At 37.4% G+C, this 25689-nt stretch overlaps 1 protein-coding gene across 1 annotated transcript in view; it reads left to right on the forward strand.

Moving 5' to 3' along the window:
- The window catches only part of LOC146005390 (epidermal growth factor-like protein 7), a 92095-nt gene extending 76801 nt beyond the window's left edge, over positions 1-15294 (forward strand). The window contains exons 7-9 of the mRNA XM_083144621.1: positions 315-431; positions 5532-5652; positions 14900-15294. Of these exons, the coding sequence (XP_083000747.1) occupies positions 315-431; positions 5532-5652; positions 14900-14928 (267 nt within the window). The 3' untranslated portion in view covers positions 14929-15294. The remainder of the gene's footprint in view (positions 1-314; positions 432-5531; positions 5653-14899) is intronic.
- Positions 15295-25689: the final 10395 nt, after the last annotated feature.

Consider the following 25689-nt stretch of genomic DNA (forward strand, 5'->3'; position numbering starts at 1 on the left):
TCGATGCGCTGACCACACGTCACCCAATGGAGAGCCGCTTGGCAGGCGACACAGAGTGTAGTTTAGTTTTTGTAGGCCTATCCAGAACTTGATCGATTTTTATGTGCAAATAATTATTTACGCACATATCATGTTAAGAAATCTCAATAGCAGTAAGTTGAAAATGAACGCCCAAGCGGCAGTCGATAAATCACGGGGATCTGACCTCCCCCCGGATAGATAGGTCTATGTAATAATATTTTAGATGTATCTGTTCAGCTACTGCATTGATACAAATTGTATCATATAGTTTTTATTCTTCTCTTTTCCTTCAGTGGATACAACAGAGCACCATTTCTCCGAGAACTGAAACATCTCTAACTGATCTTGACAAGAAATTGGTGATCGTGATTGATGCTATTTCAGATCTGAAAGGACGAATGGACAAAATTGTAAGTAACTGGTCTCGTGCTTAAGTTTTAGAATGTTTTGATTTTACGAGGGCTGGTTAATTTTCTTCTTGATTTGACTGCGTCTTCATCATTGGTAGTAACACAGTAAAACCGGTTTTGTGTGAAATAACAAAACACATTGCGTTAAGTTATTTTGGCAGTGATTTATCCACACACCCCTAACACCCCCCCCAACACCCTCCCGAATTTTGACGAACACCCCCCAAGCAGAAAAGTGGAATTTTTAAATATGGATTTTTATATCAACAATGGAATGACAATACTTCAATATTAACAGAAAGGAACCATTTGTAGCTCTACAAGAAGCATTGTCCAATGGATCTTTCGATCAACAAAAAACAAAGTGTCGAGGAAAGAGGGTGGAATGTACAGCATGGCCATTTCCTGGAAACACTAGCTCCCTTGACAAGGCTTCGGTCAGCTCTAGGGAAGGGACATTGCCATCTGGAAAATGTCAAATGACCTCTCGCCCTCTTTACAGGGAGCACATACCGCATACAGTGCTGACAATTTAGCGTTTGAATACCTAAATAAATATTTCTTAAATACGTTACAGATTTGTAAATTCAACTGAGTCAATGAAATTTACATTTTGTTGCATTTTCCTTTCGATTCTTTCATGTGAAAAATGTACGATAAAAGTAAGGGAAGAAATTGAAAGATACAGGTTTAACTCATTGTAGTGAATTCTGCTAGTATGGTTAGCGACACTATTTTCTGTAACTTGTGGGAGGTGGATGATTTTGGAGTGGTAGAGAAGAGAACACTCAGAACAGTCAAATGCCTCAGTGTAGCATCTCAGTTGGTGTGTTGTCGTTCTGCTTATAATGTCTGAAACTTTACTGCAATATGGCTGAAGAAGGTAGAGAAAATGAAACCAGAGAGAAAGAAACCGAAAGTGGTGAGTCGAAAAGCAGTGACACTTTATGTAGATATAATTTCTTCCAACGGATATTCATAAAGTACCAATATAAAATTTACTGACTGAGTATTCGATATAAAATGGCAAGTATTTCATGAAGCACCTAAGTGATTCATTCACGTGACCATTTTAGTGGCTCTGAGTTCTTACCTTTGTAAAAGTAATTATATATTAGAAGGAGAGTTGTAAATGGGGGGGGGGGGGTTCCGCGCGGGGTGGTTGCCTGGGCGCTAAGAACAAATGGGGTGCCGAACAAGCAAACCAGATAAATAGAAAAGCGTTAACGTCGTAGTGCCCTGTGAAATAACTGGCACCCTATTAAATTAAAGTTATTGTCATTTTGCAAAAATATAGATTTAGTAAAAATTGTCTTCCTCTTTTTATCTAGTCGGTTCCCTGACTTAATGACATATTTAATTTTTTCCAACTTTTCAGAAGAAGCAAAGGAAGTATAAGGAATTAAACATAAAAAGAAATTTAATTTACATTAAGTTCCAAATTTACATCTGACCATAGGCATCACCAGTGGGTGCACGACGGCGCTTGCCACTGCCTGCTGGAAAACGTGGAGAGAAACATTTCGTTTGGTTCATTGTGCTCTTTGTGTTGGAAAGTGAAAGAAATACTATTCAATTTTTAAATAATTGAAAATAAAGCATTACTTCAATTTAGAAGTGAAAATTCCTTGCCTTCCCTTTGCAGACACATGCCATGCGTTTATTTGCAAATGTTATTTAGTTTTCTTTTAAGGCAAAGAGGCACATGACTCCTAATTCCCTAGAGACTCTTGTTCAATATTTGAAAGATACACTCTCAATATCGCCAAGCGTATTTTCCAAAGTTTTGTAAGGGTATAAGACTTCAATATGAATTTCCTTGCCGATTTCGTTCAAAAGCAATACCAGGTATCTATCAAACGTGGTTCCCAAGTTCCCACTATATATTAAAGTCTTCATGGCCATGCTCTAAATATATAGAGTTTCATTACTTTATTTCAGTTTGTGAATCATTGTTTAAACAGATTTGAAAACACCGCAGGAATTTGGCACTCACTCGCTACATAGAACTATTAAAATTATATATATATGCGTATTTTCTAACTGAAGCTAGAACAGGAGGAGGCAGGGGGCATGTGCTTAGGTAAAGAGGACGCCGAACGAGCAAAGCAAGATTGTAAAGAGTAAATATCGTGGGATACTGTCGCTATGTTTAATTAATAATATGCATAATCAGTTTGCAAAGAAATAGTTCTAAAAATTTTCTTGATCGCTTCGCTCGCAGTTTAGTAATTTATTTAAAGGTCATATTATATCTATACTTATTACTACTACTTCAGACAGGCACTGATATTTCGTCGATGAATTGGGCACCTCCCAAGATAAACTCAAGAGTTACATCTACGACAAGAACCATACAAACACATTTAAAAGTTATGCGCAAATGTTTCTAATTTATTTATAACTAGCTTAAGAATTGCATGAAATGATTCCTGGTAATAATATGTTTAAATTTTGTGTTTTTCAATGTCATCTCTTGTGTTTTATCTAATGATTGATTAAATCAGGTACTGAACATTAGACTAAAATGTTAACATTATCACAAAAATCTATTTTCCATCTTTTCCTGCATTTGACATATTTTTTCTTATGAAATGTTAGGTGAAGGGAAAGGGGGGGGGGTTAATCTCTGGAAACATCTATGAACAAATTGAATTAGGGTCCAAAATATGCACTTAACATTCCGAAACTTACACCCCCCCCAAAATTTCCAACACCCCCCAAGAGAAAAATCCTGGATAAACCCCTGTGTTTTGGTAACAAAAGAAAACTAGCTTCTAGTGAATTTGGTCATTTTGACCTTCATATATTTCATTTGGTAACTCTACACAAACTATCGATATTACTAAAATAATTTGGTACTGGTGGACAGTTATTTGTTTGCTCCCATTTAAAGAAATATTTGTTTGCAAGACATATTTTCGTTACCCCAAACTTTTTTTTTCTTTTTGGATAATGAACCTTTTCGAGCAAGGCCTCATCTCCAGGAAAGTATCAACTCGGGGGAAGCCCCGACACCTATTAACCTGTTGAGTGAGATGAGTCAAGGCAAAATGGATAATAAACCTTTTCCTGCTCCCTCAAAAATAAGCAATAGTTAGGCTGGAGAGTTCAATGAACAAACCGATCTCTAACTACGCACTAATCTAACGTACGATAGAGACTTTAGAGACTCAATCTTTTTGAATGCACGTGGTGTTTGGGGTAACGAATAAAATTCTAAACTCGTGTTGCCGCAAGACACGATTATGTGCATCTAAATCGCCACTTTTTACACTTTGCCAATAAATTAGCTATACCCAAAGTGTGACCCATGTTGATCGCAAACCACGCCTTTGAGTTTGAGTTTTAAGTCCACTTCATGCACAGGTAGGCTAATCGGGACTGGGCCTATAGTTTAAAAGTGGGATCCGAACCACTATGTGTGATTGCAAGATATGGAACGCGTGATTCTTTTATTACAAAGCGGTGGCCTTACCACTAAGCTATCGCGGAGGCGCAAACAACATCTTAAATAATTCTTGAAGGTTTCCTGGCGGCGAATATTGAAGAGGCTTTCTCTGGCAATCAGTCAGGTGATTTCCGGATAAATGGCACAGAACTTTGAAGTTGCCTCTGTGGCCGACCACGTCACCAAAGGTTGAGGGTTCGGGTCGAAGCATTGGCTCAAATGTGTCCTTACACTCCCCGTCCTCCCTAAATACGAACTAACAATCCATCTGATGGAGAATTCTGCATAAATCCCTGGAGTAAACTAGCCATAAAATGCATTAAGAATATTTCAATGGTTTACGGTTACGGTTTTTGAGTTGTAAGCTAAATTTACAGTTTTTGAGTTGTAAGCTAAATTTGGGTTTGTGATACTTTTGAAACACACTATACATGTTAAATTGGTATTATCGAGAGTACCATCTATGGTCGGATTGTGTTTCACATAGTTTTCCAGAATACAGTAAGTGCAGCTATGAACCTTCTGGTTTAAGAAGGCTAGAGAGTTAGTGAGAGTTAGTTACAGTAAGTGCATGGTCACTAAGGAAGCAAAAACTAGGACTGTCACAAAATGGACACAATCGCATTTTCAATAAATAATGCAGATTACTACGAAATGTTAGCAAGTAATGGGATACTAAAATATTTTCACTTCAAAAAGGACGATTTTTTCAATGAATTCTCGAGTACATTCCCCAACTTGTATCGATTGCAATGCTGAAATACTGCATCTGTTTTCAAACACAGCAGCGCCAAACTCAAAGAAATGGGTGTGAGGGCAAGTTGGACATGAACGTTATATACAGTTCGACCAATTAAGACCAACCTACACTGTCTCTGGAATCTCTGGGGCTAGTAAACGAAAATAACTCCTCTGCGCAAGTAGTGAGTGAGAGGGTTCGAACAATGAACGCGAGAGATGGGAAGCGAATGCATGGGGCGGGGAGGAGGGGGCGCGGCTGCAGCTACCAGTAGCGCCCACTGCTCTGTCCACTCGCTTTCTCCCTTTCTCCACCATAATGCACGGTCTTGCTCAACAGATTCCCACAACAGAGTGTAGAATGAGTGGTCCAATACAAAGGCGATAGGGCAAGAAGGTAGAAACATATGCAATGAAATTAGGCTATTTTAGGTTGGTATTTGATTTATATGGGCCAATCTTTTGGGTTTGAAACTTCACCCTTTTATAAACATCAGATTTTTTACAGAACCAGTTTCTCCATTTAGTTCCACCTGGAACCGTCATCCCCATTTTGTCACTAGACTCGTCCAGTCAGCAGTCGATAGCTGTGACCAACACAGATGGACTTGTGTACAGTAGATACAGTTCTTGAGGAAATTGGTGTGGGGCCTTTGCTCCGCCTGCAAATAAGCACACAACTCTGAAGAACCATTTTTTTTCTCAATTCCCTTTGTACTCTTCTGTTTCCCACCTGGAAATCACATTGAAATCCCTCCTGGCTTCTGGAAAAGGTAACCCCACGTAAGCGTAAAGGTGAGTTAGAGTTATTTCTAAAATAATGCACATTATTAATTTTGTAACAGAGTTTGTTTGAAAAGCAGATTTCCAAAAATTAGTTTCCGAGTGCATACATCATATTTGATTTCCAGGAAAAGAGCCAGCACGAACAGAGAGAGCTTGTGGAGAAGCTGCAAAGTACAGACTGGCAGAATGATAGGATCGCATCCCTCAGTGATCAGATTGCTTTGCTGGAAGAGAGGCTTGGCGAATGTGAGTACCCCACCCCAACTATATCTTAAAACAGTCGTGGTTACAGAAACACCAATATGTGAAAATACTGTATATTGAAATGTACTTACTTTACACTTAACAGCTAATATATTATAAAGAATAAATGTATTCCCAGTCAAAATCTTTGGGTAAGTTATTTAAAAAGATAATACATTCCCATTGGTTTCAGAAGGGAAGGTCGAACTGGTCCATCGTCCCCCTCCGGAGCTGAGCTCCACTTTGTTTAAAGTCCACTTATGCACAGATAGGTTAATTAGGACTGGACCTACAGTTTAATGTGGAGTCCAAACCACCATGAGCCTCCACCGAGGATTGAACCCAGGACTCCAAAGCAACATTACGACTATGCCATCAGGGGTGGGGGGGCAATCTCCCTCTGCAAATTGAAATTTTGTTTCAGATTACAAAAAAGCAGAAAGGTTTATACCTAATAACATACATTTCAAATAGTTAATATTCCAACAGAATTACCCGAGTAAGAAATGATCTAGATAGCAAAAATTAAGTGTAAAATACAGGAGGCAGTTTATGTTTTTGTCTACCATTTAATAGAAGGAATAAATGGTTCCAGTGTTTTTAAAAATCCAAAAATGAGATTTTTATTTGAGAGGTCACTTGTATGAAATGTTTCTTTAAAAAAATACATGAAAAATAATCGTGCCTGGATAGTCACTCATCTGGCGGATCTAGTAGAAGTTTCCCCAAGGATGTAATAATAATAATAATAATAATAATAATAATAATAATAGTAATAATAATAAATCTACACATTATAATAATTATTGCATAATAATAATCATTATGTTAATAAATGTTATTGTCTCTGTTCAAGTTTTATCGATGAGCTAACACCCACCCTATGAAAATTTATGGTGATGCCCATGTGCATTACCATTACTTCTACATCACACAGAAAGTAACACGTGACTTTACTTTCAAAGTAATGGTTAGTACCGCAAAGTTAAAGCTTTGGCTGATGTCTAAATATTTGCAATAGAAAATAGGTTATGCTGGCAGGAAACCAGCACATACAGTGTGTCCCATAATAGTGTTCACACTCTTTGAATGTTAATAACAAGAGAAACTTTTCAAGACAACTTGATTGGACTTTTTATATTTGAAGCTGCAATATCTATATTGAGTGTGCGAGCGTGTGTAGGCATTCTGTTGTTTTTAGTTCCATCACAGCCCACCAGGCAGTAGGCATTTGTGTTCCCAAAGTGACAGAGGTGAACAATTTTTCTTTTGAGTAATGTAAGAATTGTCAAATAACTACCCAGATCTCCCAATCTAACACCATTAGGTTTCTACCTCTGGGAAACTGAAGAACGGTGTGTACCTATGGTTACCAGACGTCCGGTTTTTCCCGGACATGTCCTACATTTTAGCATTACGTTTGGTGTCCGGGAGGAATTTGAAAAATATCATAAATGTCCTACATTTTGAGCGTCATATAATATTAATTAGGAAAATACGTAACAGAAAAAAATCATGCAAGTTACAAGTCTATGGACTGCGCTTCCAAACTCAATAGTGAAATTTATTTTCCACAAAAATAAAAATAAAAATGCCCTGCTATTAAACAAACGGGAAAACGGAAGCAATTAATGAACAAAGTTTTGGGACCGCTTTCTGATGTCACTGTTCAATGCCTGATCAGAATTTCTTGCCTTAGGGTTTATACTGATGGAACAAGGTGTTGCCCATTCTTATTCAATATTCAATATAATTTAATTGTAAAGGAGGGGTATAGAGAACAAAGTTATTCAGGGTGTCTGCCAGTCAAGAAAGTCATGGAAGTCAGGGAAAAGTAAAGAAATCAACAAGTAGGTCAAGAAGTCAATAAAAAGGCAATACATTTTCCTTGTGGTCAACAATTTTTGCTATTGATTGGTTGATTTAGTTTATTTTACTTCACTTTTTTCTGTCCTTTTGGCTAATCGCGAAGATGAGGATGAATGGTGGTAAGATAAGATGGATGAAGGGACAGTCACAAACATATAGGGACAACCGACACAAGCCCACATAAGATTATACTCACTGTGAGTCCAGACGCCAAAGCCTTGCTAGTCAGCTAAACTCAGTTCAGGATGCATTAATACGAGAAAGCAGATCTAATTCTCTTCTTAAATTCAGCTTCAGTTTTCATATTAACTGGCGCTTTGGTAGGGGTTTTCATTAAATAAATATTTATTTTCTTAATTACTACTCCCTCTGTCCCATAATTATTGTCCGCTACACCTTTGTTTGTTGTCCCATAATAATTGATCGATATTCAAACTGTGACATGGGTGTATACAGAAGAAGAAAATGAAACACGGGAATGAGTCATACAGCTTTATTACTCAAGGATCAGTATCCAAAAGAACCTAAATAACAAGTAATCAATCCAGGATCAATACAAAGTGACCAAGAAGTTCGACATGTTCAGTTCATAAAACATGAAGACAAAAGAGATTGTTGGTCCAGGAAGGTCCCATCAACGAGCTAGATCTAGTGCTGCAGTGCTGCTGTAGCCTCGTCGTAAATGTTCAGAGGACACTCCAAGCGAGATGGCAGGACGTTTCGGCGGTTCAAGTGTGCTTTTTGCATATGGGGAATCCTGTAGTTGTTCCCACCTTTGGAGGTGCATAATTTCAATGAGACAGGACTGCAAAGTGAAAAACATGTTGTTGAGCTTGTCGCGTGTCAGATCAGAGAAGATGTTTCAACGGCGGCGGTCAACTCATCAATAGTTTGTGGAGCTGCCTGATGCTGGAGAGACTGAATTGCCCGGACATACCCCAGATCTAAAACATTCATGTCCGGACTGTTTGGCGGTTGTCATTGGAGATCCCAAGTGATTCCACTGGCCGCTGCAGCATCCATCCAGGCGCGGTCATTGGGAACGATATGCGGACGTGCATTGTCCTGCTGAACGGACACCTGGATTCTCCCTGCAAGCAGTCCACGAGGCCATTGTGCATCTATTGCTGGGATTAACTTGTTGATGAGCATGTCCCGGTAAACATCTTTGGTAACAGTTAATGGTTTGGTGACCATTGTACCAGCAGGACGATTCCTACTGTTCCTCTTGGCAGGTTCCTTGCTGACGAACTGCCAGATGCCTAACTTACCATTAAACCACTGCTTGCGACCAGGATCCCAACGAGGCCGGGCGATGGCAGCCAGAAACATGAGGTTGGGAATAAAATATTTGCTTTTACATGTTCACTGCGGGTCTGGTTCGTTGGGCTGCAAGTACAATTTCTGACCATCCTTCATCAGGTAGAACGATTTTTCATCCACATGAACTGTCTCCATCATCATGTTGAACTTCGGATTTCCGCTTTCAGGACAAGCGACTGTGGTAGGATCCAGCATTGACAAGGCAAATTTTAGACGTTCCGTCTTGTTGCTATCAGTCAATAATGGCTTCAGCGCATTCGTATGCACTCTGATCTCTCCTGCCTTCACACGCCTGTGTAGGGTACTCTTAGCAACATTTAGCGCCACTGCCATTGAATGAATATTCAGCCACTTTCGCAGCGGTAGGTGCTGTAGTCGTTGTAGGGCAAGATCCTTCTTCTTTGGTCCGACTTTGCCTTTCATCCGAGATGCAACCGCAGCACGAATGGCCCCATTTTTCAACGATTGCCGCCCCTGTTGCAAAATGTGACGTACTGTTCTCGTACTTACATGAAATTTCTCAGCTGCACTTGTCATGGCACCTTCTTCACTACGCCAGCCGTACTGTTTTCAAAGAGAAACTCGTACACTGCCTGTCGTTTACTGTCCGTGAGGTTCTTGCTACCCCTGTCACTTCCTATCATGGGTTGTGTGTTCATGGCTGTTCTTCTCACACGTACTCACTGAAGGAGTGCTCTACTAACAATTTGCAGCGTGCCTTGCTAGACCGGTTGCCATACAGTGCCACACCGGTGTGTTGCAACCCAACGCCTCCTTTTGGTAATCGTCTGGGTGGTATTTCTTGCTCGTTGCAATAAGGTCAAGTTGTTCCTCTTCACAATCTTGAAGATTGATCTACTGTGCCTCTCCTCATCCGTGTGTTTTCCATCTGCCTCTTCGTCTGTAATTCCTGTACTACCATTTTGGCATACCGGACTATAATTATGGGACAGAGGGATTAATTTCCAACTTTAATTAAGTAGGGATCCAATAAAAAGAACGTTACGAAAAAGAGGAAAAAGTCCAGAAAAAGTCACAAATTTTGGGTTTGTTGTTTTGGTAGACACCCTGTTATTGAACTAAAAACTACCCAAGATGGAACTTCTGAAACCATTATAAGTTACGGTAATTGCTGAATATTTGTTTGCCATTACAGGTAATAATTCAAATGTTGAGTGAGTACTTTCATTACCATCAGCACAACAGACTCACGAGAGAAATTATTTTTTCATAAAGTCCGTAAAATGTTTTGTATTGGTCCCTATAATTTCAACTAACATAATTATAGTTTGACTAAACCTGAAATTTTGATAAAAATTGTCTCCTCTGAGAAGTACCACTTAAATCATGTAGTAAGAGATGCATTGATTAAATGATTGCGAATTTTGAAATTTTGCATTTAAAAATTCATTGAGAATTCATTTTTTTAAAACTGAAAAGTGTCATTTTACAACTACTTTCTAACGTGTTCTATAGGAATATGTATTATTTATTGAGAATGTGTTGTGTCCTACATTTTGACTTGATGTCCTACATTTTGGGACAGTATGTCCTACATTTCCCTTACAGCAATCTGGTAACCCTATGTGTACCCCTCAAAGCCATGGTCACTGGATGACAAGAAACATGCGATTGACACTACCTGTGCTTCCCTTCCTGTGGAAATCATATCTGCTGTTTGTTGATTTCTCGATCTGTTCTATAGCACTGCAGACAAAGTATTGCTGCCAATGAACATCTATAACTTTTATGTATGTGACATGCAAAAAGTTCATACTTGCTGTTATTAGTGTTCCCATTATTAACGTTCAAAGAGTGTAACCAGTGGCGTATGCTGGTTCTAACGAGTGGGTAATCTCCGACCCTTGATCATCAAACTCCAAAAGTTTCCATGCATTTTATATCAGGATCCATATGGGATTTAGGAATATTTTGTGGGAATCAATTAATTCTCATTATTGCAGTTTAATATACGTGTAGAATTTCAAATAATAAAACAAGACAGTATTATGAAGCAAAATAAAAAAAACAACTGAAATATAAAATGAAAGACATGCACTAGTGAAATAGAAACCCTCATTATTAATTTAAGTGCAAAATTCAACTTACCCCAGGACCCGATTACTTGTAGTTGAACTCCAGTCTTCTTATTTGAGAGGTGAACTTCCCAATAACGACTTCATGAAATGGAAAGGTGGGGTTGTGATGAAGATTACGTAGCAACTCCATTTCAATTGATAGCAGAGCAAGTCCACTTAACCTGTCCTGTCCTTGGGTTGATCTGCAGAATGATTTTATTCTTTTGAGTGCCGAAAAAGAACGTTCAACAGAAGCTCTAGTGGATGGTATAGTGAGAATGAGTGTTGCCTACTTATATACTTCTGGCAAGGCAACAGTTAGTTTGTTCTTTACCATATTAGAAACTATCTAGTAAATTGGCTTCCCAGTAAAATTGAGATCTTGAGATGCATAGAGAACGGTGAGTTCATTTTTCAGCCTCACAGAATCAAAGTGTGCACCATATTTTTCCAATAGACATATGAAAGCTCTTTCTGGAAAGTTACTCTTAAACACTGGGAACTGAAATGAATCCAAGAGGGAAACAAAGTGCAATGTATGAAAATCGCCAAATCTATCATAAAGTTGACCATGTAATGTGTCGATCACTTCATTAAACAATCCTCCACCTGGCTATGTGCCTGATGTGTTTGTTTCTTATATGTTTTAGTCGTTTATCTTCATCACTATTAATCTAAAAAAGTGGAATTGTAACTTAAATTAACTAAAATATATATAATTTATTTATATCTTTTCCTTTAAAAAATATTCAGTTCCGTGAAGGAAGTACTCTCGCTGCTTTTGAAGATTAGAGAGAAGAAGCAATCACTATTTTTGCAAATACAAGAATGGGGGGAGTCAGCTTATAGGTGCATTAATTGCTTAAGTTTTGAATTTTAATTTAGTTTGCTTCATCTTCAATATTTAAGCTTTTTCCTTTTGATAAATTTCTATGTAACAGACATCAGCAAGACAGAAGTAAATGTATAGTGAAAATTAGCGTAGAATTGGTTTGCCTATGTTATTCATATTTTCCTGTTCTTCGCACTTTACCGGGTATGTTTTCCCTATTTCCCTTACAGAAGGCAATTTGTGAACCCAAAATTCCCGTTCCTGAGAAATGTCCCTGCCATAAAAAAACACAGTTTCTATGTTTAGCGACGACATAGCCTTCGGGAGAGAATTGTGGAGGAGGGTTGTAGGAGGTCAATGGTCGCCAGCGGAGGGAAAGGCAAACTCTAGGGGTTGAGACCGGTGGACTCTCACCAGAAGGAGCTTACCCTGGCCACGGAATCGCCGGGCCTGAGAAGCAGAGTTTCCTCCCCCCTCTTTTCTTTCTCTTCCCTCCTCGCCAAGGGTTGTAAAGGAAGCGGGTGGAATGACGTCAGGGTGAGATTCCCTAACGTCATTCCACCGGCTGGAGAAAGGTTCCCGGACATTCAGCGGAAAACGGTTGGAAGCATTCGCGGCGCGCTGGAAGCAAAGAAATTTATGCATCGAAATTGGTTTGGAAGAATATTGCGAAGAAATGTATATATTTTTTTTTAAAAAAAAGAAAGAAATACAGCCTGGTCATCTGCGATTACCTAGATGACCCAGAGTATACGCCGCTGAGTGTAACCACTATTTTGGGACACTATGTATATCTAGGAACAGTGAAAGCGAACTGCATGAAGATCACTTGAATGATCAAGAAGAAATCCACACAGTTAACTTTTTGAATTTGGATTATAATAGTTATCTTTCAAAAGTAGATATATTTTCAAAACAATTTTCACTTAAGGTATTCAAACGTTTAGTACCCACTTCAAATCATACTTTACTAATAGGGCAGTCCCATTTCAGAGGTGTGTTTCGGTCGTTCCGGTCGTCCCGTCGATATTAGTAAAAAGCCACCATTTGTCCTGTTTTATAAAAGTCTAGGAGTAATCTTGAAAACCAAGTCTAAATTTAAGAGACATTTCCTTGCTAAAAAATGTATTGTATTGTTTTGTGTGTTCTGCTATTTGTAGAACAGTGAATAAGTATCGCCAAGAAGTGCCCATGCAGTTTCAGTACGCCATTTTCATAAAGAATTGAAAGTTCTTATGATATAAGTCAAAAGACAAATCTCACATTGTGTGTCTGATATCTGGGGTAAGGTTTTTCAGAGAGATTTATGAACGGTTGGTGAAGAATAAAGCTGTTCTCAAGAAGATTTGTTCTTCTGATAAATACTTCTGACACACCTCAGTTTCAGAAGGGACCAAAAACACTGTTTGAGTCATACCTAGATTACAATGATTAATACATTTTGACAACGGGAGATCATATTTTAAATATAATAATAATAATGATACGTTAAATCAAACAATAATTTTATAATTAGACCTAACCGATTTTTCAGGAGAGGAGTAAACTGATCTCCTTGGGATGTCCCATTTTTGGGTCAAAAATTATGGTCACGCTATTTACTAACCATATTCATATTTACCGTTGACCCATGTCCATAGGTATGGAAATCGTCATATAACAATAAATACAGTAATAAAATATTAATACAATTTTAGACAAGGATTACAGTAATGATTTTAAGAACTACTACATGAAGGAAATCCAAATACACTAATAAAATATTAATACAATTATAGACAAGAATTACAGCAATGATTTGAATAACTTCTACATGAAGGAAAACCAAATAAAGGAAGAATACACTATGGGAATGAAATTACATACAATATTTAAGGCGAGCACAATAATAAGCGAAGAAAATTTTTTAGAGTAAAAATAAAATGCAAAAGTAAATATGTAACTTATACAACATGGAAGAATGCAATATCTATACAGAACCGATTAATGATCATTTAGGCACAATAATAGCACATAGTGAATCTTCGTACATGATAATATAAATAGTATAATTCCATTTTCTGTACAACCGAACTCTCTTTGTTGACAATTTATGTAATTTAATATTTACAAATTTAGAAATTCATTCATTGAATAAAAACGATGTCGTAATAAGAATTTTGTTAATTCCCTCTTAAATTGGGTACTTGATTCCATTGTTTTCATGTGATCAGGTAATTTATTATACATGTGGATATCTACGAATTTAGAACCTTTTTCAAGGAGAGTGGTATTATAAGTTTGGATAACCAGATTGTGATTTTTTTCTTGTGTTGTATTGATGTACTTCCTTGATACGTTTGGAGAAACTAGACATATCTTGTTTTACATAGCACAGTAAATGTAATATATATAGGCAAGGTAATGGTAGAATGCCAAGATCCCTGAAGATTTTCCTACATGGTTCATTTATTTTCTTTCCTGCCATAATTCGTACTACTCTCTTCTGCAAAATAAAAGTTTTTGCACTGTTTCTAGCATTCCCCCAAAATACAATTCCGTATGTTAGTGACTGGAAAAGACTGAAATATGTTGTTCTTATTGTCTCCCTGTTTATTATGGTTCTTAAGGTTCGTATGCCATATATGGTTTTGCTTAATTTCCCTGCCAGGTGCTCTATATGTATGTCCCAGTTGAGATTTTTCTGTATCCAAATACCCAGGAATTTTATGAAATTTGTATATTTGATGTGTTCATTTTCTATTTTTATTACTGGTTCTTCATTGTTCTTATTTCTTGAATGAGAGAAATTTGCAGAGTTCGTTTGAGGTGTTTTTTATATTTGAATTTAGAATTTGTTCATTTTTGCCAGTTAGCACAATGCTCTTGTCATCTGCATATAAGGTAGTTTTAACTGAGGGTAAGTTTGAAGGCAGGTCATTTATGTATATGGTAAATAGTACTGGCCCTAGAATAGAGCCTTGAGGAACACTACATGTCACTTCTTCTAGTCTATCTTAGAGGTCGACACACACATGAACATTTGATACACTTATGAGCAATTCTTGTCATCATTTTAAATTGGGGGCATAAGAAGTAACAATGCACAACCAAAATGTGTATAACAAAAGTATTTTACATTGTTTACTTATTGTTATTTCTATTTCAGGTGCCTGCAATAAAGACAAGGGACTATAAAAATGATACTCTGCCATTCAAGAAGTGAACTCACGTTCATAATTGTTCCAGATTTTATTACTGCCAGACATCATTGTGTTCATTTTATACTGAACTGCTATGTATTCATTTTGTTACTTGATTATTCCATGAATTTTTGATAGAAATATTTTACTTTAGTATATAGTTAATACCCAAAATAATTTTAGGAGCTGCATTGATTACCCTAGACATTTAACCACATTTGGGAGTACAATAATTGCATTTCATCTCATCTTGAACAATCGTTCTACAATGTTAGCCAACATCTGAAAATGTTGATAAATGGTTCCATGTTATTTATATCACTATTTGTTTAGCTTACAATACATTTATTCTATTATTTCACTTTCTACTTTCATATATACTCATATTACAGTTAATAAACTGGCCTACATGGAAGAATACAAAGCCAGAGGTTCCAGATTTAGGTCATTAATCCTCAGTGTTGCTAATAGCACAAGATATATAAAAGCAATCTAAATTAACTAAAATAGCAAATAGATTACCATTAACATGAATGACACTCATGTCAACAACATGAAGAAGTTCATTCCAATGCTCCACACATTCCAATGACTACGTAAAAATAAACTTTATAATTTATGAATATATTGCCACCTTCGTTTGAATAAACTCATCTGAAGAGCTCTATTTGCAGTTAAGATTGGCATATCTCCACTTCTCAGCAGTAAGGTTGAGTCAAATATCCCCAATTTACTGGCCCCTCTTTTTAAGAGTCGGACATATTCCTAAGAATACGTCATTTCCTCTCTCCTGTAAATTTGATAAATTTGGGTTCTCGCATGACAATTTCATTCAAATAACCATATTTTCTTTTCATTTCATCCATACTCTACATGTTTGGTTTGGTTTGATTTGGCTTTTTTAAGTCCACTTTGTGCACAATAAGGCTAATCGGGACTGGACCTACAGTTTTAAGTGGGATCCGAACCACTATGTGCCTCCACCGGGCATCAAACCTGAGACCCCTTGATTACAAGGCAACGACGCTACCACTGCGCCATCGGGGAGGACCATGTTACATCTCTCACCATGGCTAAAATGTAGGTAGCGATGTACTATATATGCTTACACCATTTGCTAGCAGTTTGCAGAACGTGGAATACAACTTGTGCTGACAACTGCCACAACCCCATGCTTTACTCATTCCACAAATTGCTAGAAGTTGGTGTGACCATACATATTACATTGCTACCTACATTTCACTGGTGAGCGATACCCTCTTTACCACTAGGCCCTTCAATTCCTCTCTCCTTTTTGTTCACATCCTCATTTTCTCTGATATGCAAATTTATTTGCAATTTATCTGGTTTATAACAATTTTGAACTGTCACTCCAGAACTTCATGAGTTGTTAAGTATATCCACAGGCAGCAGTGGCTGTCAATAATGCAATTACTAGCAGCCATCTAATATCCAAGGTTTTTTTTCAGGGAGGGAGGGTCCAACATTTGATAAAATGTGTTAGAAAATTTGGGGGGAAAATAGTATTGAAATAACATGTGATGCATCTGACACTATATATATTTACTGTGATCACTGTATTCACAAAATGCTACTTTTGCCAAAATATTACACACACATATTAAGCTCAAATGGGAGAAGATTTAAGATTTTCATGGCATTCATCATGGAATATGTGCAAAAAGTGATAAAATTTGCCAGAAGCATTTAAAAATGTAGTAAAATGCTAAATTTGCATGAAAGAAAAATGTGTTTAGAAGATCACTTTTTCTACTTATAAGCCAATTTGAGTAACAATTACTGTCCTTCAGTTATCTCGTGCATCACTGTGAAAAATACGATACCTATGTACAGGGCATACAATACAACATTTCCAAGTGTTTTCAGTTACATCCTCTTGCATAGCACGAGAACAAACAAGAACCAACCAAAAGCAGTTAATATTTTTGATACACCACCTCAAATATATAAAACAAGGCTACTTTAATTCTGTAAAAAATTTCCATGTAGAGTAGAATTTTGAGCATATTGTCCTAGAAAAAACAACTTGTCGGAAGTGTAGATCTGTCAATAACTTTAGATGTATCCACTATGCTACAAGAAATATTTCAGCTCATAAATATACACACCATTTTTTCCATTCCAAGCATAATCTTAACTTGCAAATAGGCACCATTTTCATTATCATAAAGAATTGACAAATAATAATAACTTTTACTTGTATCATTTATTCATTCAAGGTAATATACATACCAAATAATCACCAGATACTGCCCTATATACATCATGATGAAACATGCACTGCCACTCTTATGCAATATCAATATGTATGCATTTATTAGTTTAGGTATATTTTTATATAGAAATAATGACGTGCAAGTATGGAATATTAATAATAGTGCTGTATACTGTGCCAAAATTTGACTCTCTTCTATGTATATGTTTTTAGAAGAGAACTAAATAAATGTTTAATAATTTTTGCCTTCCTTGTATGAATAAACATCCTGCATGCCTTTGTCTGACTAGGAACATAAGAATCTCATAATTTAACTCAATGACTTGTTGGAATGTTACTGTAGTGACAAAGTTTGTGTTTATTAGCATACAATCCTAATTGGATTTTATACAGGGTGGTCCAAATGTCTTGTCACTTTCATGCACTAAAACATGCACTCCAAGAAATAAAACACCATCTTAACAACAGTATTGCACAGTGAAACTTTTCAATCACATGATAAAACATGGAGGATCGCATTTTATTGGAAACTGCCAACTTCAGGCAAATAAACACGCGAGATTCATTCTAGCAGTACCCTATTTAAGCCAACAGGATGTAATCTTCCGTTGAACTTGGCACAACCACCTGCAATGCTCATGCCACGCCACTGAAACTTTATAGGATAATTAGAGTTCACAAAAAGGAACATGTAGAATTTTTTGCAGACTCCCGATACTTCTTGTCCACTTTATGCTGAGTCTACTCATGACTGGACCTACAATTGAAAATGAAAACAACCACTATGCAATGTCCCTCCACCTGGGGATCAAACCTATAAGAGCTCTTGGTTACCAACATGCCATCAGTCTAGACCATCATTTCTCAATCTATGTGGCGTGACCCACTGCAGGGTCTTGAGGGACCGTCTTGTGGGTGGCAAAGTTGGGCTCAAAAATTTATTTACTCTTATCTTATTGGACTCAAAAATTTATTTACTCTCTCTTAAAAACCTATATATTACAAAGATATATTGTTTTAACAATTTAAATTCAACCCGTGTTGTATGTAGTACTTCTCTCTCATGTTTAACTCAAGGGAATCGGATATCTGTCATTTTCGTTTCAGTCGCAGCAATCAGTTCTAAATTATCTGTGTGTCACATGCATGTCGACTTAAAGTGTCACTTGATATTTCCTATCGCCATTCGGATGAGGCATTAGAGTTGCTCATGCCTTTCTCCACCTCATATACAGGGTGGGAAATAACCTTTTGCTAGGGGTCTGCTGGAAAAAGTAACAACAATTAAGAAATTATGGTAATACCAAATGTTTACTACGACAATTGTGGTTACAAAAACAAAATTAAAACTTAGTTCACGACAAAGCACCTTGCTTCAAGGCAAATGCTAAAACCAAGACCTTCTTCGGCGAAGTGGCATTGACTTCTTCAGCAGTTCTGAATGGCCGGGTGCATCACCGGACCTGAATGCAGCGAAGCACTTTGGGGCTATTCTGAAGGATGCAGTTGAGTCCTTGATGATAGTGGAACGTGGACCGGACCGCTATTCCCAGGCAACACTCCATCTGGAACAAGTCCTCCGTGACATGGAAAGGAATACGGACTTGTTTGCGAATCTTCTAAGCTCCTACCCTGATCGTCTTCGTGCTGTGAGAGAAGCAAACGGCGGACATACTAACTTTTAATTTTGTTTTTGTAACCACATTTGTCGTAGTAAACATTTGGTATTACCAAAATTTCTTAATTGTTCTTACTTTTTACTGTGGACCCCTAGCAAAAGGTTATTTCCCACCCGTATGTGTGAAAAGGGATTTTAATCTCTGAAAAGCAACTACAGAAATAAGACTTGACGTGCACTCAGATATACGACTTAAGTTAACCATCACTGAACCCGACATACCCCAGCGTATAGCGTATGTGGAAAAGACAGCTCCAACCATCACATTAGTTCAGCGAGTAAAAAAAAAGTGCTCACAATTTCTGCATGTGTGTTTCGTGAGACGTTAGACTAGAGTAAGTTAGACTTTTAAATGACATATTTACTTTTCTAGAATGAATATCGTATCAATCTCCTCTAAATAGAGAAATGTATCAAGCCAGAATTCATAACCTCAATCACCGGCCGTTGCTCTCTCAGGTATTCAAAGAATGTCATGTCAGTAATTAACAAATCTTCCTAGTTTATTGGAGTTAAGGTGCTGCACCTGGTATTGCAGGGCAATGCCCAAGGGGTCGGAAGAAGGAATAAGTTAGAGAGCAACGGGGAGTGAGGGGTCATTTGTGTCGAGTCTTGAAACTAGAAGGAACTGTGGAGATTGAGCGATCCAGTACAAGCTTATTCTAAGAGCTTTCTACAGGGAACTTCATCAGTGATAGACAGGTATTATCCTGTTTCAACCATGTTGATCCAGACTTGAAGGTATAAAATCAAAGTAATTGTGTTTTGCCATTTCAAAGTGTGTATAGTTAACCTCTCGCTCATTACCATCAAGTTATCTGCCAGTGGCGAGTGCTCATATAATGAGGATGAATGTTCAGTGAGCTACATCAGCCACCAGAATGGTTAAGGTTCCTGGTTCGATCCTGCATTCCTAGTAGAACGTTACGATATGTATAATTTATTTATGCAAGTGTAGGAAAGAGGGCATAAAGTACTCAATGTTAGCAAAAATATGATTATAAAGCGAGTGGACACCCCTGGAAGTAATTTTGCCAGCACCCTGCTTATGGGTCCCATGAAGTGTAATATCCTTCAAAGTGGGTCCCGGACTGAAAAAGGTTGAGAACCACTGGTCTAGATATAACCTACTTATAGACATGAAACAGTTGCATAAAAACCATGAAATAACTCTTGGAATAAGTTGTATAAAATTTGCAAATATTAGCACTGGAAAAGAACACTGAAAAATGGAAGAACATTAGTCCTGACTCTATTTCCATTTTGCAAGCTGCAAAGTGCAACTATATTTATTTTTGTGTCCATCATAGTGCTGTAGAAACATGGAATATTTCTTTCAGTAAATTGACCATTTTATTTACATTTCTTTGGCCAAGTGATTTGTAATACGCTTTATTGCATCTTGGTTATTGGGTAGTACATCTGTAACACACTAGCTTACAAAGATGAAAAGTATGACAGAACAGCCACATAGAATGCTTCTATCCCTCCAGCCATGGTGGCTATGTAGTGACATTCCATGTGAATATTATCCAGGATTGACAAGATGCAGCAACTCTAGAACTGATTTTAAGATTGCAATCAGTATCCTCCTTTCCTGTGAAGTCCTAAGAGAAAACAGCAGAGTTTGTTGCTATTCCCATGCACTAGTTTTGACATTCGACTTTACACTATTGAAACAAATTTTGGTAACTGCTTCAAGTTTGGTGCCTTAGAGTCTAAATCTAGTTTAGATTGATTGAATGATTTAGTTTATTTTACTTTGCATTTTGTGCCTCTTGGCTAATTTGCGAAGATGGGGATGAGTGATGAAATTGATGAATGGACACTCGCAAACAACCAAGCCCGAGTGGGATTCGAACCCGGGACCCTTGGCGTGACAGCTCGATGTAAATCTAGTTTAGAGCCTGTTACAAACCAATCTGGTCGATGTAACATATGTTGGTTGCATGGACACCGCAAGATGAAAGGTGTTACCTGTTGAAAGGTTTCAGCAATGAATGCTTGAAAGTCAATTATTGATGCCACCCTTTCTTGTACATGGCACCCTTCATGAAGCTCCAAAGAAAGAAATCACATGGATAATATCAGGGGAACTGGCTACAAAATAATATAATACAGTATATTTAGTGGTTTATATATTTCCAGCAACGTTTCGTCCTGGTTTCCCAGAACTTTTTCAAGCTTACATCAAGATAAACACAGACACAACCTTTCATGGCTAGTTGCTCTACACTTCTAGGGAATGTCTAATTTGTGTCCTTGTTTCCTCCTAGGAAAAAACCTTTTTCTGGTTATGCCAACCTTTAAGAAAAACATACAGGCGAACTGGTTGGTTTAAACAAGCTCTAACCTACCGAGAAAAGTTTTTTGGGAGTTGCGTTATCTTGTTGGTAAATGATGACTGGAAACAATCTGGATTTGTAGAAATACAAATTGTTGCAACATGTTTAGATATGTCATTCCCGCAAAGGACTGCCACTGGTCTTATACATTTGCACATTTCCTGTCTCTTTAAACATTTTAACTCACTGACTGATGGATGCTCTTTTGCGTAAGCGGCTTTGTGATGTGAAATCTGAAATTTCGCTGCACTAGAGTTAGAAATTTTTGTCTGCAAACCACAAGAGATGCGTTAATTTTTTTGTGACGACGTAATTCCTCTTAACAATACAACTAGCGCTGCCACTTGCCAGAGTTTTGAACTAGTGCAATGTTGCAAGTTCACAAAGACACTTCCACCAACTATTTTCCTGTATATTGCCATTTTATTACACTCCAAAGTTGTATACTTTACTTGTGTAATAAGCACTCTTAAAAAAATTTTAAAAGATGTATTTAAAAATTACTGAACATGAAAACCTCTTTTTTTTTGTACTCACGCTTTTCCCATCTTTTGAACATCCTAATCCAAATCTCATCAACATTACCATCATCCCTATTTATTAGTCATATCTTTGCAAATGTAGGCAGCTTCGTATACATTCCTGCTAATTTGTTTGTTTTCATTCTGAACAACCTCCCTTTTCTTAATACGAGGCTCATTCGGAAAGTAACTGCCGTTTGGGTATAAATAAAAAACCCGCATAGATACAATAAATTTTTACTTTACATCTGAAAGGTACAGCTATCCTCTATTTTTCAACATAGTTGCCATGTAAATTCAAGCACTTGTCATAGCGTTTCACTAACTTACCAATCCCTTCTGCATAAAACTCAGCCACCTGGGAATTCAACCAACCTGTCACAGCATTTTGAAGATCCTCATTGTCAGCAAAGTGCTGTGCCCCAAGCCACTTCATGTGAGTGAACAGATGAAAATCAGAAGGAGCCAAGTCTGGGATGTATGGGGGAGGATCAAAAACATCCCATTTGAATTGGCGCAAAAGGTCCTGTGTTCGCCGAGCAGTGTGAGGGCAAGCGTTGTCATGCACGAACACAGCCCCAGATGTCAGCAGACCGCGACGTTTATTCTGGATGGCTCTTCTCAGTTTCTGCAAAGTGTTACAGTAAACTTCAGAAGTGATCATCGTACCACGTTCCATGAATTTTTACCCAAAGAAATCTTATCACTCCCCGTATCTCGCTGGGATTTTTGATGGCAGCACACATTTTGTGATGTTCTAACCAGCACACGTGCGGCACTACAATGCTCTCACTAGCACAGTTGAAAGCTTACTGAATCACAGATTGTGCGACATAACAACAGTTGTGCTCTGCCCACTACTACTAGCGCCACGCCACAATGACTGTTACTTTCTGACTGACCCTCGTATTATGTCCCATTTTTTCCTCCTGTTCTCCCAATATACTAAACATCTTGTTTAAGCCCTTTTCCTCTCCTACAATCAAAATGTCGTCAACATACCTGCAGAAATATTTAACCTCACCTTTCATTTGGTTCATAGCCGCACTCTCTATGTAATGTAGAAAAATACTAGATATAACTCCAAAAATCAGGTTCCTCATGTACAGGTGGAACCACTTTACATACTCCCATGCAATAACAACATTTACCCCTTTTTCCATTAACTACCTTTGTAGGCAGTCTGCAGCTTTGTCCCTAGGGACACAAGTTGACGACATCGAAGCTCATAATATTATCTGTAATTGTAATTTCAAGTTTTTCTATTTCGTTTTTTTACTTCCCAAGAATTCCTAACATTAAATTTGGTGTTTTCCCCCACCTCCTTAATTTTAGAAATAAGTCTCTTGGCTAATTTGTACCCCAGGTGCATGCATATACATAGGGATTATTGGTCTTAAGAGGGTTCCTTTGTGAGTTTTTGGGATCCCAATGGCTATTGGGATATTCCCTTTCTTACAGCACTCAATTAATTTCTTTCTCTCTACTCTTGCTAAGGTAATACTAGTTTCTATCCCTTTTTTTACCTCCCTTTTGATTTTGTTAATCGGATTCTGACCACCACCCCAAAATCATTACTACAAAAACAATCCTCCAATTTTCTTTTGTACTCGTCCTTATCCATGATAACCATTTTGTTCTCTTTATCTGAACGGATCAAAAAGACATTGTCCTTGACCCATTTCTTAACATTATTCAGTTTTCTTTTATAGTTCTTATGCCTCTTGCCCCCTCCTTTTCTCCCCAGTTCATTTATTTTCTCCTTAGCATTTTCTTTTCAAAGTATAAGATGCAGTGAGCATGATAAAGATATCAGGGAGGGAGTTCCTAGAACAGGGCTGTCGGAACATAATATTAAGAAAAGGGAGGTTGTTTGGAATGAAAACAAACAAATTAGCAGGAATGTATACGAGGCTACCTACATTTGCAAAGATAGGACTAATAAATTAAATACGGATGATGGAAATGTTGACTAGATTTGGATTAGGATGTTCAAAAGATGAGAAAAGCACGAGTACAAAAAAATAGGTTTTCATATTACCCTGGACATAATTCACGAGGCTCGGGAAACCCGTGACTTTGAGTATGACGTGACATAAGTGGGCAGGGGAGTATGGCCTAAATGATGGATAGTTGTTGTATTGTCTTTTAACGACATCTCGCACCTCTGTGTTCGCTAAAAGTCATTTCCTAAAAGTGGGGGAAGTGAAGGGGAAATTTGTGGGCAGGGAGTGGAATCTGACAACTTCCTGCTTTCTGCGAGAAGGCAATCCAGATCCCTCATGGGCGAAAGTGAATTGGGGAGAGTCTTTTAACTTTTCAAGTCTAAATATTCTTTTAATATTGACTTTTTAATTTACATGGTTTTACGAAAGGATGGTAGTGTGGGATGGAAGTTTTAACAGGATTGGGCAAGTTTTTAGGATTCCTTTTCTACCATAGTCATTCCTATATCCTTTTTCCTTGTTTATAATTCAACTTTTTTCTCAGCTTTTTCCTCGCAATTGCTTGCCATAGAATTCCCTCTCTCAGACACCTCCATAAAACAGATATTATGTCTATTTTGAAGATCCAATCACCACACACTCGTCACGAACTAGCAGACATGAAATGTTTGCATAAAATCATTAATGGCAAAATTAAAACTGAATTCCTTGTCAACCAATTTCATCTACGAGTACCCGCACGGCCAACCTGCAAAGTAAAGCTCTTTCAGATTCCCGCTACAAGGCTCTCTCTCCTACAGCGGTCTCTTTACTATATGCTCCCCCACTTATATAATAACCTGCCTGTAAATACCGATATTTTCTTGTCAGAACACAGTTTCCGACAATCGCTAAGAATGTACGTGTAACAATTTATTTTTTCATCTGCCATCTTGTATTGTTGTTTTTATTTTCTTCATGTTGCTACAGTTTCAGTATAAAATGGTATTTCAGTACTGTATCTGAAACTTTAATTAAATAAATAAATTTGATGTGGCTATGAAGCGATCTCGCTTGTCAAGAAAGAACCTGATGAAGAGAACAGTTGATTCCTGAAAAGTTGTTTGAAAAAAGTACATTCTCACTAATCATAACTAAAAGAAATTTAGTAATTTAAAAAAAAATAATAATAATTTAAGAGTGCTTATTATTCTGTAATTGTGAGTAATTCGCACACGCACAAGATATAAGTTTACTTGTGTACACCCTGTATATGACCAGTACAAAGGTATTAGGAATTTTAAATTTTAAAATATTGGTATAACTAAAGGTATGATTTTACAATACCTGACACTTCCCCAATTTGTTTCATATTTCGCATACTCAATAATTAAGGGCTTCTAATCACGAATCTGCAGTTAAAATTTGGTGCTCACGTGTGGAACTTGCAAAATAACGTGTAGAAGGCTGCGATTTTACAATACAAAAAAAGGCATAATTTTGTTAATTCAAATACTCACTAATTATGGAGTCCTGATGACGTATCTGCACTTAAGATTTGGTGGTCACGTGTAGAAATTGTAAATTAACATGTAGAAGTTGTAAAATAACGTTGTGAATAACCATACTGCTTCTAGATCCATAAACAACGATGGGAGCCATTTTTCTCATATGAACAAGTGATGTTCGCAATTCGTTACGTTGAGTTCAGTACCAAAGGTTGCTAAAGTGTTGTGTGATAAGTGAGACCCTCAGTTGTTCATGTGAGGAAGATGGCGTCCTTTTTTTAAAGGAAGGAAGTAATGTCCATTTTTCCTTAAGTTTTGCTTTCAAAAAAGTCATTTTTTTAGTTAGTTTCGGTTGGGTAAATATTAATAATATGGGGGCATTCGTTCATATTTCACATACTCACTAATTTAGGACACTTGATCACGATTCTGTGGTTGAAATTTGTGGCTCAAGTGCTACGAAACTGACATTTTTTGATGGTGCCTGGTCGGAATTAGCCTTAAACCCCTCTAACGATGCACGGGTAGCTCCACGAATCATGC

Source organism: Lepisma saccharinum, chromosome 23 (assembly GCF_977018435.1).
Source record: "Lepisma saccharinum chromosome 23, izLepSacc3.1, whole genome shotgun sequence".
NCBI classification, from domain to species: Eukaryota; Metazoa; Arthropoda; class Insecta; order Zygentoma; family Lepismatidae; genus Lepisma; species Lepisma saccharinum.